This window comes from Leptosomus discolor, chromosome 14, assembly GCF_034619465.1.
Source record: "Leptosomus discolor isolate bLepDis1 chromosome 14, bLepDis1.hap2, whole genome shotgun sequence".
Classification (NCBI taxonomy): Eukaryota; Metazoa; Chordata; class Aves; order Leptosomiformes; family Leptosomidae; genus Leptosomus; species Leptosomus discolor.
In genome coordinates, this window is record NC_141404.1 from 18,431,969 (window position 1) to 18,448,313 (window position 16,345).

A 16,345-nucleotide genomic window follows, 5' to 3' on the forward strand; every position below is an offset into this window, starting at 1 on the left:
AAAAGTACATATAAGCCTTGAATGAATTAAACCCACAACCTGCAACTTTTTAGTGTTGTCTTCTCTGTGTTTATCTTTTTGTTTGTAACCTCTTCACGGAAAACAAATTTATTTTGAAATATGGTTGTCCTGCTCTACATACAAAAAAAAACCCCAACCAGAACTGTATAAATAAAACTACCACCACCAAGGTTACTGGTATGAGACATATTTAAATGCTGCTAGAACAAGATATGCTGTTCAAAACTCCCTACTAAAAGCAGCTTTGTTTTTATTCAGATAATATCTGATGAACATTGGCACCGCTCCCTAAGAGACTGTTAGCTGTCTGTTGAGCCATAATCATAACCTAAAAACAGTGGAAAAAAAAAAAAGAGAATAAACTAACCAAGAGTATGACTGAAATTATACTAATCAAAGCACTAGTTAATGAACACCTGTATGACTTCCACTTTGTGAAAAATCAGCAAGGTCTCAGCCACATGCTAACTCACTCGCAGAAAACAACTATTTTAAAAATTGCTTAGTGCACACAATAACAAACAAGAAAACATAGAACTATTCAAAAAATAAGATCTTGTGGCAACATTATCCCACTGTATTTTAAAGATGAGAGGAAAAATCAAAATGACTTGCAGAAACCTACAACAGTCAGACAGCCCAGTTAAAAATGAGAAACTCTTGAAATCTCACATCTAGAGGACAAGATATGTAAACAAGCATACAAGTCACAGGCAGCAACTTCGGTCATCCAAAACTATTATTTCCTAACATTTTAAGGATTAAAGAGGTGCTCACGTACCTAGCAGAACAGTCCAAATTTTCTGCCAGTAGTAACAGTAAATTCATGCACAAGTGCGCTACCAGAACCATTATTTACAAAAAGTTTTCTATTAGACAATTCTCTATTTCCTCTGCATAGACATAATTTAAGACACTAAAATTCTTATATCAAGACACCAGAATGGGATTATAAAGTCTGATTTCAGCCCATTCCAAATATCAGGTTGCAGCAGTCCTGTCCCCACTTGCATCTCAGTTCTTCCACCCACAAAGCACACTGAACATTCTTCCTTCACCTTTTGTCTCCTCTGAAATACTAATCCCTGATGAGAAACACCATGTCCTTATATGTTTCTAACGTGCCTGGCATAAAGCAGTCACAGTTTTTGTCAGTGCCTCAACTATCACACTACCACTTATATTAAGTGATGCAATAACTGACAGCGCTTAGTCATAATGAAGTTTCTATTTTCATTCAAAAGTCCTTGGAATAACTTACTTTTGTTTAAAAAAAAAAGTATTCTTTAAACCCAAATAGTGGAAAAAGTGAAGCCTCTTGTCTTGAAAACGCATGCCCAACATTTTTGCACCCTCTTGCAACTCCAGATTTCATCTCGCTGCATCTCCCAAGACCTTGCCCACATTCTTATGATGCCTCCAGTTCCTCCCTGGCCTCTAATCCTCAGCTGAGCAAGAGGGAGCATGAATTGTGGCTGGTTCAGTACACATCTACTGTACTACTATGACTAATCAGCTGGTATGATGGGATGACTAGTTGACCTGCAGGCCAGTGAGAACAGATAACGGTTGAGCTCACCGTTGCAGGTTTTCCCACACTAGGGGCTCATTAATTAACAACTTTTTACTCAGGCATCAATTTTCTACAAATCTAAGAGCGAATTCGCCTTCTTGGAGCCCCGGATCTCTTTGCCAAATTTGGCTAACCGGAATATGGGTTTAAAATGTATTTAAAGGAAATTGAAAGATTGATAGAATAAGCCACACAGTCGAGGAGGAAGCCTGTGGAGGAAGCCTGAATGCAGGAACAGTAAATACAAGACAACAGTTTCGATCAACATCATCTAATCATTTATCACAAAAAAATTAAATCCATACAGACTGCCTAATTGTTGCGCACTTTTCATATTCTGAACAGAAGAGAGGTTGCCAAAAGAGATCCTCTTTTCCTGAAAATCTGTGGTATCCTTACCCTGTGATTTCCTCATGTCTTTTGTGGCTAAAGCACGATTCCCATGTGGAACACTGGTAAAATCAGGATTGGTCACATTGTTAACTCTCAGCTCTTGCCCCAACGACTTCCGACCATAAGTATTTTCCCCAGATCCTCCATTGACACTGTAGCCACCTGTGGAAAAAACAACATGAGATTGAAACAGGCTATCAGACCATATATTTAGTGGGGTAGTATGTTACACGGTATTCAATTGATAGGCAAATTAGCAGCCCTATCCTCTACCACCTTCCTTCTTCACTTTCGCATGCAAAAATATTTTGTTATGCCCTGTAAGTTTCCAGGTCACAAATTCAGCATTTAATCAGGGGCGGTTTTTTTGAAGTATATGAAAAAAAAACCCACTATTGAAATCAAGTTTAACATTGATTTTGTTGCATTTGGGGGTTTCTTATTATTACTTTTGACCCTGTATTTTACAAGGCCCTTCATGTAAAACCGCTAGTACACATGGCTAGATACATTCACTTATTTGCCCCTTGATTATGTACATCAAATTTCCACTCTGTTTTTGTTATAAATCTACCACACAGGCTCCATAAAATGACCCAAAAAAGCGAGAAAGCTTTTAAAAAGCCACAGATTATTTATATGGACAGAACGAACAATCTCCCTAAACATACAACAGTCAATATTTTCACTCACTAATGCCGACATTATCTTAAATTAAACTCAATCCTACATTCTCCCACTTGAGATATGTATGGTACATCTTTGGTAAGAATACAAAACAGAAATAAGTAATTTTGAGTAATTCAATTATTTTTACTCCTAGATCCACAAGAACTTACATACTCAAATATTGAAATCAAAGATTTTTTTCAGTCTGCCACATCACTTTGAGGGGCAGGTTATTCCTCTGCAGTACTGTGGAGAAGTGAAACTGTCCCCTGAGCCTGACCAATAATTCACTCAATGTGTTAGAGTTCACTTTTGAGGCAGCTGCATCTCTCTGAAGAACCTTCCCTGCCTGAGACAGGGAAGAATCAACTAACAAAATTAAATCCAGAACAACAAAATATATGCAAGACTTATCTCAAAGATAAAAGAAAGCCTGGGGAAAAGGAAAGGTGGCTCCTCTGTAAAATGAGGTAGCCTACTGAGACTACAGGATGGATAAAAAATTGGTTCAAACATCAAGGTGAATCTGGGCCTTAGTAAATGTACAGAAGGTCATCTTGAAGGCAAAGGTTTTGATAAACAGAAGCTGGAACTACTGGTAGAAGTTTGTGTATTTCTATACACACAGGACTACCCTACCATTGCAAGAAATCCTGTGCAAAGTCTCAGTTGTAATTAGTTAATTACAATCACACTAAAGATAATTACTGTATATTTGGATTTACAACATTATACTCAATTTTTAAGCATAAACTAGCACGTACGCCACCTTAACATTATTTTGTCATAACAAACCAACACTGTCCTACGAAGGAAATTATTTCTAACAGCAATAATTATATTTATGATTAAACAGAAGTGTATCACTAAAATTTGAAGCAACAAAGAAATTAGTTTAACTGAAAATGTCAGATAATCATGCACTCAGACCACAAACATCAACTATCAAAACCAGACATACAACTATACACTATTGCAGTCTTTAAAGTTATTTCATACTTTCCCTCTAGCACACAAAATACCCCAGCTTTTTTGGTTGTCTGCGAAGGCATGTAGTATTTGCTACAGTGTATTTGCCATTATCTTAAGTGAACTGAAACCTATATTCTTCCACTTGATATAAAAATGGTATCTCTTTAGTAACAATATGAAACAAATTGTCATTTAGAGTAATTAAAAAATCAGCAGGGCAATCAGGTTTTTCAGCAATAAGGCTGTAAATATTACATTATAACTCTCCAGTTATCTCCTGGTCTAAAAAGTTTTTGAAAATCCTAATATATACAAATTGTATTCACTTCCCTTTAAATGTTGAACCCGAGACCAAATAAGAACATGATCAGCTATGTCACTATCCTTAATTTTAGCATAAATATGCAGATGCCATGAAATGGGAATAGTAGTGCAGTATCTTTTTAGCAGTGAGGACTCCAAGCACATCATAGTTACAAACCGAAAGGGAGGAAAGTGCTGCAGGAAGGGAGAATATCTCATCTGTAAGTAAAAACCCAAGAGCCTTTCATTTAGTTTTAAAAACTTAAACCTTCCAACTCCCCTGTCTTGTTTTATAAAGTAATGGAGCAAAGACAAAGTGGAGAGATCTAATTGCAGTCTTCCACTAGTTAATGTGAAGGGTTATTGATTAAAAAAAAATAAAGACTAATCTTACAGATGCAGAGCAAAAGGACAGAAGTCAACAGTCACAAGTTGCAGCAAGGGAAATTCAAACTGGACATGAGAAAACAATTATTTACCAGAAGAGTGGTAAAGCACTAAACAGGCTGCTAAGGGAGGTTGCAGAACCTCCCATCCTTGGAGGTTTTCAAACCTGAACAACTCCAAAACCCAAGTTGGAAGTAATTTTTATTATCAGCACTAGAAACTGGGGGGGGGGGGGGGAACATATCTTCTCAAGGATTCTAGGTACTTATGACATACGGTTATCCAGGATAGATAAACTAAAAGTTCTTAAAATGAAAATTCCACACTGGCAGACTACAACAGATTAATTGAAAAATCTTAGTAAACAAAGAAATTATTCTGCATCTGTTAGTTTACAAATTTCTCCAAAAATAAAAATGGAGATACTTGGAATTTGGTTATGTAGTACAGAATATCCACATCATCTCTCCAAGTCACACCTGAACAAAATAGCATAGTTAAGTGCTAAGCTAACAGAGACATGCCCTGTAAGATACACTACTTGAGGGACAGATGGGCACATTTTTCTTTTCAAATGGCACTTTTCCAGCAACTTCACAAAGTACCTCACTGAATTTGCACAAAACTTTACTATTTCACTACACTGCCAGTACATTCTTTAAATACTAGCACACTTGGTAGTACAAGAAAAATCTACTATGCCAGTCTGTGTGAAACAGTAAAATTCTCCCATGTTAGCAGACACACTGACAAATATACTCTAAATAGTTTCTCTGTTAAAGTTAACCCAATCTTAAGGTTCTCAAGGTATACAGATAAACAAATACCTGTTTCATGCTCCTGCGTCCTAGTAACAGTACCTACTACTTCCAAAAAAATAAATTTGCATCAGCACACCCAGCCATAACGTCCCCTAAGATGCAGAAATTCTTTACAGATAGTTACAGGGCAGAGAAGTAGGGGGAATGTGAACGCTTTTCAGGTTCCTGAACAAAAACTCCCACGTTAATATTCCTGTGAGATTTTTTTTTTGAGTCTGGCTTGCCTGAAGATTTACAGAGTCTAAAAAGCAACCCTGTAAGTATAAAAAATCCTCCCATTTGATTCCTGTATTTGGCAATTTAAAAAAATAAAATTCAGAATAGATTTCTTTTTCATAAAGATTAAAAAGATATGATTCCAAATTTTTAGCTACGTTCTAGAGAAAGTATTCCCATTCTCAAAAAAAGAAAAAATTAGCATGAACCATACATCACGCAATTTATATGAAGCCAGACTGAGGCACACAGAAGTAGAAATTCCAATTAATGACAAAACATAGATTTGATTCCCAAAGATTCCAGTTTGCTGCAGTAAACCCTGCAATAGGTAATATATCAGATTAGTAGCCCTTTTAACCAAGCAATCCATTTTCAACACCAGAAGCACTAGACAGTATTCAGGAAGAAATTACAACTTGCACAGCAGACACACACAGAACACCATTTGTTAGAAAAAAACCTGCTTATTCTTTTCATGCATTAAGTCTTCTATTACATTCTTCTCCTAATGGAACCACATATTTTTCTCACTATTCATATCAACCACAACATTTCTTTGATCCTTGATAAATCTCTCAACACAATGGTACGGTGGCAATGAGTTGTATCTGCCTTTTTTTGGGAAAAAAACCACCAACACCCAAACAAACAAAAAATTATCCACCATTTCAAGTTTACTGCCCTTCTCTGAATGTCCCCTCACAATTTACACAGAAACACATGAGCAATCTGTATACCTTTTTCTTCATTCTGTATGTCAGTGTGGACTCTGATATCATCGTGTCTTTGTCGAGACACCACAGCTGAATTTGAGGGTTGTAATCCATAGGAGGCAGAACTGCCCCGATCTCTGGATGAAGAGTATTTTAAATTGTCCTGGTCAGCTGATGCACTGTCAGTTCTATAAAAAGAAAAATATTTTTTTTATGTCGGGGTATGACAGGAGTGGGATTCACATTCACTTATAAATGCAACATATTTAACTGACAGTCCCAAATGTATTTTCCTGTGTCAAAAAAGTTGTACGACTAACTTGCTGCTTAAAAAGTGACCTTAAATTCACATTGGGATTAGAATTGACTAATTATCATAGTAACATGCAAAGGAAATGCTTTCTAGTGTGCCAGTGCCTTTTCTCAGGACGTTCTCAAGTCTCTCTTCAGTTGGATGCCTATCTAAGGAAAAATTACTTCTCAGAAGTGAAAAATAAAATACAACTAGGTATAGGTATATACCACAGCTCAGCGATACACTGTCTACCGTTTGTGAAAGTCATTACTAATCCCCACATGAACATTTACATAATATGCTATGGGCCTTATTGAGCAATGTAAAACCACTTATTACATGGAGATGTCACTAGCATGTAACTGAATCAATATAGGAATTGCATATTAAGTTTTTGCAAAATAAGAATTGCAAAATAAGAAAACAAGGTTTACTGTGGAAAAACCAGGAATGTAAATTAAAAGCTGTTATCCTTTAGAGTAAATGTTTGCAAATAAAAAGTGAGTTAAAAAAAAATCTGCATTAAGTTTAAACCACTTTCATACCAGAAAACTATAGCCCAGAATAAACTTTTACAGAAAAAGGTGAAAATTATTAAACCAACTCTTCTCACTGGACTTACTAAATTATTTCATTTTTTAAAATACAGTAATTTTAATATATGAAAACTTGTATGCATGAGACTTCAGAACCTAAACTCAACCAATCACTTTAAATGCATTCTCACAAGCAATACCGGAAGTAAAACAATACCCATCCAAACCAAAAAGCAGCAGAATTTTCTTCATCTCAAGTATATTTGGAATTATACTACTCAAATTATTTACAGAGGTCTTTTCTCAAGCAAACTCTAAAGATCTACTATCGTTATTTTAAGTTTTGGACAGTTCATTTGATTACTTAACAAAAAGCACAACAGATCATTCCTTTTCATTCCTGTAAACTAACTACAACTTGAGTAAGGACAAACACCACGTCTTGGGAAATATCTTTCATTTTTACTTCTCAAGAGAACACTGTGATTAGAACCGGCAGACAAATTCATGGAAAAGGAGTTAAATAATACATCTCAAGGCCAAAAGGGAAAAACACAGCTAAAATTTTTGAAAAGCAGTTGTTACCTAAGCTGTTCTAAAGGCTTGCTAGTTTCAAATACAGCTTGTCCCCAGTACAACTAGAAAAGTAAAACCATGAGGGTTGATATTTGCAAAAACAACTGGAATCAAAGAAACCCCCCACATACTTTATTCTCTTGAGAATGTTAAAAGATAATATACTATCAGTTTGGAAGGGGGTTCAAAAGAAAATTGTGGTTCTGCCTGTTCTCACAGTGAAAGGTTGACACTGTGTTTGCTTGGCGGTTATTATCCCTTTTCCTCTATAAACAAATTAACCTTTAGATATACACAATAACACTCTTTTCCTCATACAGTATTCACTGCAGCATCACATCTACTGTTTTGTTGAGCACTTGCTTGCGCTATCTTATAAAACAAGCTATACGACTCAAGAGGCAAAGCCTTAGTAAAAGTCTTTGCTCATGACAGTCAACTAGGATTGGAGAAATACTTATACAGTTGGACCTTCATCATTCATCCAAGTTATGCTGAACAACAACGAAGTTCTGCACTGTACCATCAAATGGTATGAACTTTAAATGTGCCTACATCATGTGTAATTTTTAGTCTGCTACAGAGCCCCCAGATTTTCTCCCTGCCCTAAAACCTCAGGAGACTCACAGCTCACTTTAAAGAACAGCAGAGTTCATTACGGAGGGTTCAAATTCTTTTAGCCTTTCAACGAAACAGACTGACAAAGTTTCAGTTGGTAAATTTAAGTACTGATGGGTTTTTAATAGTGTATCTCCCCAAAAAGCATCACTTTTCTTAAGGCAATGTGGCGTAGACTGTACCATCTCCAATTGTCAAGCATTAAGTCTGAAGGCAAGCTGACTAAATGTACAATTTAAGACTGTTCTGCATATCCCAGTCAGCCAAAGGACTACACGTGTTCTCAGCTAACCTCACTTCCCACAGCACAGTCTTTGAACATTTTGTAAATTTCTCACTGGTAAAATACATAAGCCTATTGCTTCCCAAGGAAAAACCACACACTTGCTCCATTTTGTCTTTGGGAACAGGTTTGTGTAAGCTAACCTGTTCACACTTTATCTGCTCTTCCCTTAAGAGGCAGAGAAAAAAAAACACTTCATAGAAAGATACTGCTTCCAGAGAACTAGGTTCTGTGACCCAACTGGCTGCTACAGTCCATATTGCTTTGAAGGAGGATTTTGAACAGAAAGAAGCTTGTGATGAGGTTCACACCAGAAGCAGAGCCCACCTTCTCACAGGCCTGTGCGTTTCTAGTTGTCCAGTGATGCACACCATTTCTCAGGTGGGAAGCAAATTTAAGAATTGTACTGTAGGCAGCCTCAGCACTCCACGAGTTTGTGGCATGGACTGATCAAGACCTGGGGACGCAACCCCAGTACCTGTCACCTGCGCCTGTGCTCCCTTAGCAAGGAATCCAGGTGCCTGGGTGACACAGGACACTGCTCTGCAAACTCACAGGGAAGCACAGTCAGTGTGCACAGGAAGAGACACCTAGTTTTCAAATCTGTTTCCGAAAAATACCATTTTTCAGGTAACTTATTCATGATTTTGAAAGACAATCCCTCAGAACTCAAAACACAGCCACTCTGTGGACAGGTACTTGCCAAAGTCTTACAAATAATTACTTTTTCCACTTCCCTCCAGCCCTTTAAGGTACACCGCAGCCATTTCACCAGGTGATGGGAAGAACTGTACTCCTGGCTACCTCAAATCATGCTCGCATTTCAGAAGGGCAATTTTCCTGTTCACATGGAGGTTCTTCCACTTTAATTACATTGTGCCAAGCAAATGGTAGGTTACACTTAGCATCATATTTCAAAAGAAAGAAATAACAAATTCATCAGTTTGGCATACGTTGTCATAGACCTGAACACACTTTATATATGAATAAAATCACAACGGACAATGTTGGCAACAGATAAGCAGCAGTACAAATACAAACATGATATTAGACAAAGCTGGAACGGGAAATTGCAAGGATGAACATGACTATGACTACCTTCTACTGTAGCTTCAAAAGCATATTTGCCACTTCATGAGACACCACTCATTTCCACCAGAAAAGCTCATTGATGGAGACTAAGCAAAGTACTTCAGGAGCTCACATGACAGTTTTCATCTGTGCCTGGTTCTGGGTGGAAGAATATCGGAGTACCACCAACACCGGCACCAATTTCCTGCATACACTGTTCTAGCAGTATTGTTTATACATAAGGGATTGCATTCAGTTTTCTGCACGGTAATATTTAACCGCCTTTATCCATCAGAAAAAAAAAAATAGTTCATTCACCTAAATAAGCAGAAATGGCCGCTAGTTCTTCCTAAAAAAAAGCTACTACTTTTTTTCTCCAGAGACATACAAAGGCAAAGTTAGACTTTTCCAAAAATAAGCGTGTATCTCATTCCATCAAAAGCATCAACATGATTTGACTAGCCAGTTTGTATGACTGGAAAGAATGGCTGAGAACAACCGGCTTTAAAAAAAAAATCTTTTTATCTAGAAAAAAGAAAAACAGGTCAATCAAAAATGTATCATGTTTCTTCAGTTACATGGAAGCTTTAAGAATTTTTGTCCAAGAAATGTGTTACGGACAATCTGGTGTATACTATTCATTATCTGTAGCTCTTTCAGAACGACCCTGACATATGGATATTGTTTTGAGACAAAAATCACTTAATTATTCTATTTGATCTTTTTTCCAAGTACAGGATCTACATGGAAGATTTATTCTGAGACAACTCTACTGTATGAGTTGTTCCAGTCAGTCAATTCTACTTGCTTACTTGCTCTATTTGCCATAATGTCCTATAATGCAGTTCATTTGCTATAATGCAGATAAATTCTTCATTACTTTAAAATCTTCATCAATAAAACATTTAAAACTTTGAGTCACTGTATCCACCCAAATTAACAGCTTCCCACAAAGTTTCTGAGCCTTCTTCCACTGGCATGCAGAGCAATGACGGCCTTCTTTCGCCATGCTCTTTTATCAACACTTGGTCCGTCTTGCCAAGCCCAAGCCTGGCTGAGCCCACCCCAAAGCCTACTTTTGTTTCTACTCCTGTGTTGAGAGAGCACAACTGGAGTGTAAGTAGACCTGTCTTCTACAGTGAAATAGCAACTAATTAACTGTTTTCCTACTGCAATTCTGCCATCTCCACTGTGGGACACCTACCTGCAGCCACAGTAGCTTTTCAAATCACCTTTTGATTCTGCATCACTCCCTTCTTACCCAGTAGCTCCTTCTGTCCTGTGACGGACATTTGGAGAGAATGTCTGGGAAACATATCAGATACATGCATCCTGTTATTTTTGCATAGGCATCTTCTGATAGCCATTTCTGGATACAGGATACTATGCTAGCTAAATCACTGGTCCAATCTAGTATGGCTGTTCTTGTATGGAAGACTATCTGCTCTCCAACTTCCTTTTGCTTCCCATTGACACACTTTCATCTTCTTTCACCTTTCTCACATCTCGTTTTCCTCTGTCTTCATGTTAAAAACAAAGACTTTCACATTACAAACTTAGGCTCACCCATTTTACGGAAACAATCACCAACAACAAGATCAACAACAAAAAAACAACAAAAAAGCTCTTTGATCTCATACTTTCCCAACCTTATCAGCATATTCAACACTCAGGTGTGAAAGGAGATCAAGAATTACTCGTTGCCAGTTCAGAATTAAACCCATTCCTGTTCAGCATCTCCCACGCACAGCTGACAATCTCTTTCCAAGGTTTCCACTGACCTCTTCACAATGGCACCTCACAACTGATACTGCATCTCTAAGCTGCCTTCAATATCACAGCCTATTCTTCTCTCTCTCCCCCCCCCCCCAACCTTTGTACATATCCATCTCACTTTTTGCACCCTCCTCCCTCTCAATTATCCCCAAAGAGATGGAGAAGCCTTACCAACTTGCATCCTACATGATTCTACACCCATTCTCAGGTAATTTCAGCAACATCTTCAAACATCTCTATGTTGTCAACTTTCAGGTCTCTCAGTTACAGACCTGTCCAAACTAAGATTTCAACCTATTTCTAAACAACATTTTCTGTGTACCTTGTACATGCAAACACAGAAGAAACAGAGCCTCTGTCTCAACTTTCCTTATACATAGCACCCACTAGTATCACCATGCTTGTGACTCAATGTGCTAGGTCCAGCATTATGAGCAGACAATATTCACAACTACTGCTTGCCTTTTACAAAAGACACGCCTCTGCCTTTCACAGCCACGTAAGAAGCACTGCTTTAACCATCACTTTCTTAGCCCATTTGCTCTGATGAGTTTCTTTGCCCCCTGCCAATATCTCCCCTTCTGCCTTTAATTAAACACAGGGTGCTTGTCCTCAGTTATAAAGTGCTAGCCAATACTGCTCTCCTGCTTAGGTTATAAGCTACCTGGAAGAAGAGCCATATTTTACCGTCTTATCTCATTGTGCCTAGATTATGGTCCACAAGGACCTAAGCAGTAACCTGCCTTTGGCAGGCACCGTGTTAACAGAAATTAGTAATCTGTAACACTGACTTACATTGCATGAGAAGGATGCATTTCATTTTCAAGAATGAATTTCAGTACTGAACCTAATAAGACACTTCTGGAACTTCTCAGATGTGAAAGATGTTCTTCTTCTCTTTTCCATATACTCCCCTGCTAACTTACATTTATGATAGGAGAGACAAAGATGTCATGTTAATTAAAATCTTATCTTCCTTTTTTCACTTTTGCCTAAGAATAAGCAAGCCATGGTGCCCCCTGCATTTGCTAACCTGCCACCCTGCACTCACACTCCTGCTTTGTACCACCATAAGCTTATGAAACTTGCTTTGCCATCCAGAGCTTTTCCTATCAAAGGGAAGCATTGCTTGTTTCGGTACGTAACTAGCCTTTAGTACTCCATCAGAATAACTCTGCTCACATGCAAGACCTGCACACTGACATGATTTTATTTTTTCCCCCAGAAGTCGTATCAAGGAAAATGCATGAGACCTGCCAAATAAAAAAGGAAATAATAAAAAAAAGAAGTAAAGGTCTAGAAAGCTATAAAGATTAGAAGAAGAGGGAACAAGATCTTAACAAGCCTTCTCAAAAAAACTCCTCCCTGTTCTGTCACATATATCCAACATTCATCTTATAACTTTTTGTGTTTCTACTAATTTAGAGTCTGGTACATCTCAATGCACAAACTAATGTGCCCATATATATCAGGATAACTTCTTCCTCTGGAATACACAGCTCTATCAATACACACACTGTAGGAAAACCAGTCCATGTGCATCTGACAGATATGACTGCATTCATGCAGGCACAAAACTAAAATCCAATTCTAATTAAAAACTACTCTCCCTTAAAGAAGGATGTGGGCTCCAACTTTCAGTTTCACACTGTTTTCACCCCAAGCCCCATTGCTGATTAACATTATGAAAAATTAAGAGGAATCTGGACCTAGTAATGAGAATCGATCTAGTAATTTTTACACACACAAAAATGCGTGTTTGAAAATGCAACCCATCTGATAATACACCTGTGCACTAGCAGTTCCTTTCTTTCCCCTTTAGGAACTCGAAACAACTACAATCACTGCAGTTTTCATTACTTTGCCTGTGTGCATGTGACACAAGAAAGCATTTACCAGCAACACCACCTAAGCTAAACGAAACTAACAGTCAACAGAAAAGAAAGGGGAAGGAAAGAATACGTGGGTATATTTTGTGTTGCGGGGTTTGTCCAAGAGCATATTTGAAACAATCAACAAAAACGAAACACTCATTACCAGTTTTATATAACAGATCTCCTTTCAACCGTGCATGTGAATCACTTTTAAAAATTAGTTAACGCCAAAACTACAAAGACTGATTTAATCTCTGCATCGTTCTTTAGGCTCTTAGTGTTGGCTCACAGGTTCCATATCACCAAAGCTATCTTTTTGAGATTTAAAATCTTGAGCATAACAGAGAAAAACGTGCTCTGTGTTTGTGACTGTGTGAACATTTCTGATTACTGGGCTCTCTCACTAGATTAAAAAAAAAAAAAATTAAAAGACAGGATAACCTTAAATTCTTACAAGTGATACAGCACCAGTGAAAGAGGTGTTACCTGTTTCTTAGCAGGAGTTCTAATCACACAATTTCTGTGATGGAAACAGAACTAGGCCCTATCCATGCTATGAAGCTCCCCTAGTTTACCACACTTTCTCTAATGCTTCCAGATTTCTGTTTCTGCTGTGGCTTTTGGGATAATTATTTTGTCATTCCAGTTTACAGCTAAGGAGGCACTAAACTACAGCATGCAGAATGGACCAGTCAAGCACTGAGGTAACTTCTTAAGCCAGACTTACTATCAGGCAAGGCATTTCTGCAGCTACACTCTTACTTTCACCCCTAAGACACAACCAAACCTATTGCAGACAATGCAATATTGGGAAAAGTCAGCTTGTAAGCTGCATTTTTTAGGCTAAAAGACAGAACTTGTGACAAACTAATATACCCAACCCGAAAGCATTTATGGAAGCCATCCACTGCAGAGACACGACATGCACACCCAATTTCTTCCAGGTAGGAAGGTTAAGAGTTACGGTCCAGAATTCCAGACTGCAGCTCAGAAATCTGAAGCAAGGTAGTAGTTAAGGAATAACAGAGAGACCAGTCTTCTTAATTCCCCCCAAAATATCTAGATGCTATAAGAAGATGTAACCCCCAACTTGTTGGCAAGTTTTTAAGTGAGGAAAAAAATATTTATTTGACAAAGTAGTTCAATAACAGAAGAGATTAGAACTGAAATAACCATTCCCCACACACCATTAAGAATTGAATGGCCCCTAGCGTTAGCCCTAGAGGCTGCACTCCTAGCTGTTCAAGCAAGAGGAAAGCTTCCTTCACAGTAAATACTGAAGTTACATCTGTGTTTCACAAGATCTACCTTCACATCCACCCAATTTTCCTAGTCCAAGTCACACGTGACTGGGACTGTCATCTGTAAATACATTCCCAAGCATGTGCCACTCCATTCTTTGCTGAAAGTTTAAAAGTAGGATCCCATATTGTGTTAAACTTTCAAAAACACTAAAAAAGCCCCAAAACTTCCACGTTAAAAAAGGTAAGAAACACCAAATTTATTTACAGTTTCTACATGACAATTTTGACACTTAAAATAGCAAAGCTGAGCAGCACAGCAAATATATTGGCATCAGATATATCAGAAGTAACCAAGACCTGAAATACACTCTCTATACTTGACCAAAGAAACTAACTGACTTTGAATTTGACTTACTAAGAAGTACCAGGTATAAATACACCTTAAAACCTAACACAGCGTAAGCTCTCACCCCAGCCTACTTATAGCACTACTAACTTCCTCGGATAAGAAAAAAGATAATAATAGTCCTGTACTATTTTATTAACCCTCAAAAGACCACGAGCACTTCTGCAGCCTCTGTTCTTCTCCGATTAACTGCCAGGTGAAACCCAGACTGAAAACATACAGGTATCAAGCCCACTCCGCAGTTCTCCACCCCAACGCTTCACCTTTCCAGTGAAGCGTCTCCCACTGCGAAGCGCAGGCAGAGGGAAGGCGCTGCCCGCAGACTCACACCAGGTATCAGCCAGACACGTTACAGCCACTCCGAGCCGCGAGAGACCGAGGGGAGGAGGGGAACACCCGGGAGAAGCGGGGGGAGGAAGGAGCGCTCTCACCCGCCAGCTCAGAGCCCAGACCGGGGTCCCACCGAGCCCTGCGCTGTGACAGACCCGTCCCTGTCCCGTCTCCAGCCGCCGGCAGACATCGATCCGGAAATCCCCTCCGCGCTTCTGCCCGGCTCCCGCCAGGGCACGGCGGCGGCCGGTCCCTTCCCCGCCACCTAGGCCCGGCGGCCGGCCCGCCGCCACCCGCCCCGCGCTAGGCCCGACAGCCAGGAAGTGGCTCCGCCGCCGCTCCGAGCCGCCGCGGCCCGCGCCGCCCCGCTCCCCCAGGCCCGGCGGCGGGGCCGGGCCGAGCCGCCAGCCGCGGCGCCCCGCTGCCCCGGCCCCCCGCGCCCCGCAGGCGGCCAGGCCGCGCCCCCTGCCCCAGCCCTGCCTACCTGGGTTGCCAGTCATTCCAACCCCGCGGGTGGTAGTGCTGCCTGCTGCCGGTGCCGCTCAGCCGAGACCCCGGGGCTCTGCGGCTCATTACCTTGCCCGAGACGGCATGGCCGGCCGGGCAGCGGCGCGGGACAGGGGCGGAGGAGGAGGAGGAGGAAGGGGAGGAGGCGCGGGCGGCAGCTCCTCACTGGCGCTCCGCAGGCGGCTGCTGTCTCACACCGGAGGGAGGGGACGCGGCCGCCGCGGCTGCTCCGGCTGCTGCCCGGCCGCGCGGGGCATGCCGGGATCGCGGGCATTGGCCGCCCGCCCCCTCCGCGGGGCACGCTGGGAGGGCGGGGGACGGGGCGCGGGGGCGGCGGCGCTCCGCCCCCGGCAGCCACCGGACGGGCTTCCCCGCCTGCGCGGAGGGTGTCCCCGCCGGTGCTCGGGCCGCGGTCTGCACTGGGAATGGGCGGTCGTGGTCGCCACCCCGCCCCGGGGCGTGAGAGGAGCGGGGGATGCCAGCCCCCGGGTCCAGAGGGGAGCCTGAGGCCTCTGGGCTGCCGGGGTCGGTGACAGCCGGCAGGCTCCCAGCCCCTCAGCTGTGAGAGGAACCTGGGCCCCCTGGGCGTGAGAGCAGCCAGGGGATCCCAGCCTGAGCAGCGTGAAGGGATTTGGGGTATCCCGGGCCCTGAGGGGATCCTGCCACCCCTGCACCCTGAGGGGACCCGAGGTCCCCGGAGCATAAGGGGAGGCAGGAGCTCCCTGTCCCCCAGCTGTGAGGGGAGCCAGAAGATCCCA

At 41.0% G+C, this 16,345-nt stretch overlaps 1 protein-coding gene across 1 annotated transcript in view; it reads right to left on the reverse strand.

Moving 5' to 3' along the window:
• Positions 1-15,653, reverse strand: part of SMG1 (SMG1 nonsense mediated mRNA decay associated PI3K related kinase) — a 69,333-nt gene extending 53,680 nt beyond the window's left edge. The window contains exons 1-3 of the mRNA XM_086473197.1: positions 15,565-15,653; positions 6,096-6,259; positions 1,994-2,149 (exon numbers count right to left, since the gene is read on the reverse strand). Of these exons, the coding sequence (XP_086329323.1) occupies positions 1,994-2,149; positions 6,096-6,259; positions 15,565-15,653 (409 nt within the window). The remainder of the gene's footprint in view (positions 1-1,993; positions 2,150-6,095; positions 6,260-15,564) is intronic.
• Positions 15,654-16,345: the final 692 nt, after the last annotated feature.